The sequence below is a fragment of the Colletotrichum spaethianum genome (assembly GCF_022836535.1).
Source record: "Colletotrichum spaethianum MAFF 239500 DNA, contig40, whole genome shotgun sequence".
Classification (NCBI taxonomy): domain Eukaryota; kingdom Fungi; phylum Ascomycota; class Sordariomycetes; order Glomerellales; family Glomerellaceae; genus Colletotrichum; species Colletotrichum spaethianum.
In genome coordinates this window covers 1-2,383 of record NW_026054810.1, presented here as the reverse complement: position 1 = coordinate 2,383, position 2,383 = coordinate 1, and the positions used below count along the sequence as shown (strand labels likewise).

At 57.4% G+C, this 2,383-nt stretch overlaps 1 protein-coding gene across 1 annotated transcript; it reads right to left on the bottom strand.

Annotated features, from left to right (window-relative positions):
• Positions 1-2,127: 2,127 nt before the first annotated feature.
• On the bottom strand, positions 2,128-2,355 carry ColSpa_10881 (uncharacterized protein; the record flags this gene model as incomplete). Its single annotated transcript, XM_049277093.1, has 1 exon — positions 2,128-2,355. The coding sequence occupies one exon, from the start codon at positions 2,353-2,355 to the stop codon at positions 2,128-2,130; it is 228 nt and encodes a 75-aa protein (XP_049133050.1).
• Positions 2,356-2,383: the final 28 nt, after the last annotated feature.

Sequence of the window (2,383 nt, the reverse complement as noted above, 5' to 3'; positions counted from 1 at the left end):
GCCCACCCGAGAGCACCTCGTTGTTGTTGGCTGTCACCCACTGATGTACCCGGAAGTCCGCTTCCGATGGTTTGACCGAGACGGAGGTTTTCCGAGTGAAGATAACGAGCCCGCGACCGATCATGTTGTACGCCCTCGAGCCCCTTCACCGGGTCTCGATCGGCAACTCTCTCTGTCATCTGACCGTTTGGAGTGCGGAATGACATAAGCTCGCGATAGTGTTCTGGTATGGCGACCAGAGGTGGTAAGCTGCAACGTTGTTTCTGATCACAAAGGTCACTGGGCGAGCGTCAGCCTCACGAAGTCGAGTTAGGTCAGCCAGCTACGCCCTCGGGTTGCACAATTACCCCAGACTGGCCGTCGTACGTCGTGAGACGCGAGGTCAGGTCTCACCAAATGGTTGTTGAACGGCAGCACGGCTTCTCGAGCAGCATCCCCACCGGTCTGGTAGCACGGCTTCCAAAGTGTTCAACTCCCAATTTCCGTTCCAGAACTGTGCGTCTTCTGATGACACGAACTACCACAGCAAGGCGGCACAACGCGCGCTCAGCCCACTTGGCGACCTGCCCAAAGGATTTTCAGTGCATCACTAGGTGCGTGCCTCCCACGCTGCAACGTAACCCCCCTTGCTGCTCGTCCTGCGAACCCCGACAATCGATGAGATTCGATCATCGGCTTAGCTTGGAAGTTGGATGACCCCCCCCCCCCCCCCGGGGACCCTGCGGCGGAGGCCGGATGGCCAAGGCAGGAAAGCCGGCGAGAACTCTCCGCAGTCGCAGGGACGAGCATCCCCGACCCCCTTGATTGTGCGACTCTCCGGGCAGAAGCAGCAATGCATCCTCTCAATTCTGTTGAATTTCCGTCACCCGGAGACCTAGGGAAAACATTTGAGCTCGGCTCAGGTACAACCAAGTGCTGTGGATGTGGGAAGAAAACTCCTCGTATCCGTCTAGTCGACGGGTAATGGCTTACACACCCACTAGCTGTGTGCCGACGAATCTGTTCACAGCCAGAGACCTCCTGACAAGCTCGTGCAGCACACCACCAAATAACTTGTTTAAGCAACACAGAGCCTCTTGGCCCCCTTTCCCTGCTCGTTATTATTTTTCTTTTTCGGTGGTCTCTCAATTCCAGTCAGGTGCCTCTTGCAGTTCATTTCCAGTTGAGGAGAGACCCAGTGGCAGTCACGAAGCATCGGGTCGTCAGTGCGGACCATTGCTTAATCCAGTGCTAACAACGAGCTCCATGTTCTAGGCCGGGCCAGATTCGAGGCTTTTCGAGCCCACGTGCCCCGGACCTCGCAGGTTCTGGAACAGAGAAGGAAGAATGGGCATGTTCGCGGCACTGGCAGTGTTGTCCCCCGGCGTGCTCTCACTGGCTACCAATGTCTCATGTGCGGCGGTAAAATTGCCCGAAGACAAGTTGGAACGTGATTTGGTTGCTGCAGGCAGCTCAGCAACCGGGGGGCAATTCCAGCAACAGGTCCACCGTCCTCCCGACCTAGGGCCACTGGCGGTTAGCTGTTCCCATTTCGAGGTGTAAGTAGTCATGGAATCAGACATGGAAAACATGATACTGCTGGCTTCCGTGTGGCGTTATCGGGGGCGGGGGTGCAGGTCAAGGCGAGGGAATGGCCGTTGTCGAAATAGCGCCCGGTCATAGCACGACAGACTGGACGACACCCCGCTGAGGGCGTTTGGTAGTGCGGGTGGCACAGCGGGGTTAGGGGACCACAAAGGCGGGGTGGTCCAACGTCGCATCGACGTCGAGGCTCCTCGGAAAGGGCACTTCAACCCCCGTCTCCTCGACGCTGATGCCATTCTGATTGATTGTCGTATTTCTACGGTTGGAAACAAAGAACAACAGGTTTCGGGTTCGGGACCGCCTGTTGCTACTAGAAAACCCCAGTCTAGGGTCCGGCCAATGTTGCAAGTTGGACGTGGCATACTCGAGGGCCAAACATATTCAGTGGCCAAGGCAGGTTTAGGTTCATGGGAGGTTGACATCATGGATGGCTCTTCACATCTCCACCCCTTGCATGGAGGCGCATTCCCTCCTCGTCGACAAGATGTGTGGGATGTGCTATTGCTTGGGGCTAGATCAGCTCTTTCTCGAGCCGAAACAGCCCTACCGACCGTCCCAGAGCCACGGACCAGCCGTGTTTGCCCAGAGACGAGAGGTTTTTGCATGACCCAGGCCGATTTGATTTGTGACGGCGTCCAGCTTCGCCGGTGGAATCTCGACGGCCGCCACAAGATCCTGAAGCCTCGCCTTGAAATCGCGGGAGCGGTACCGCGTCTCGCTCCTGATGCATCGCGGAGCCGTCCGCAGCACGTCAGGGGCAAGGGCAAACATCTCAACCCCCCACCCAGGGAGGTAGGAC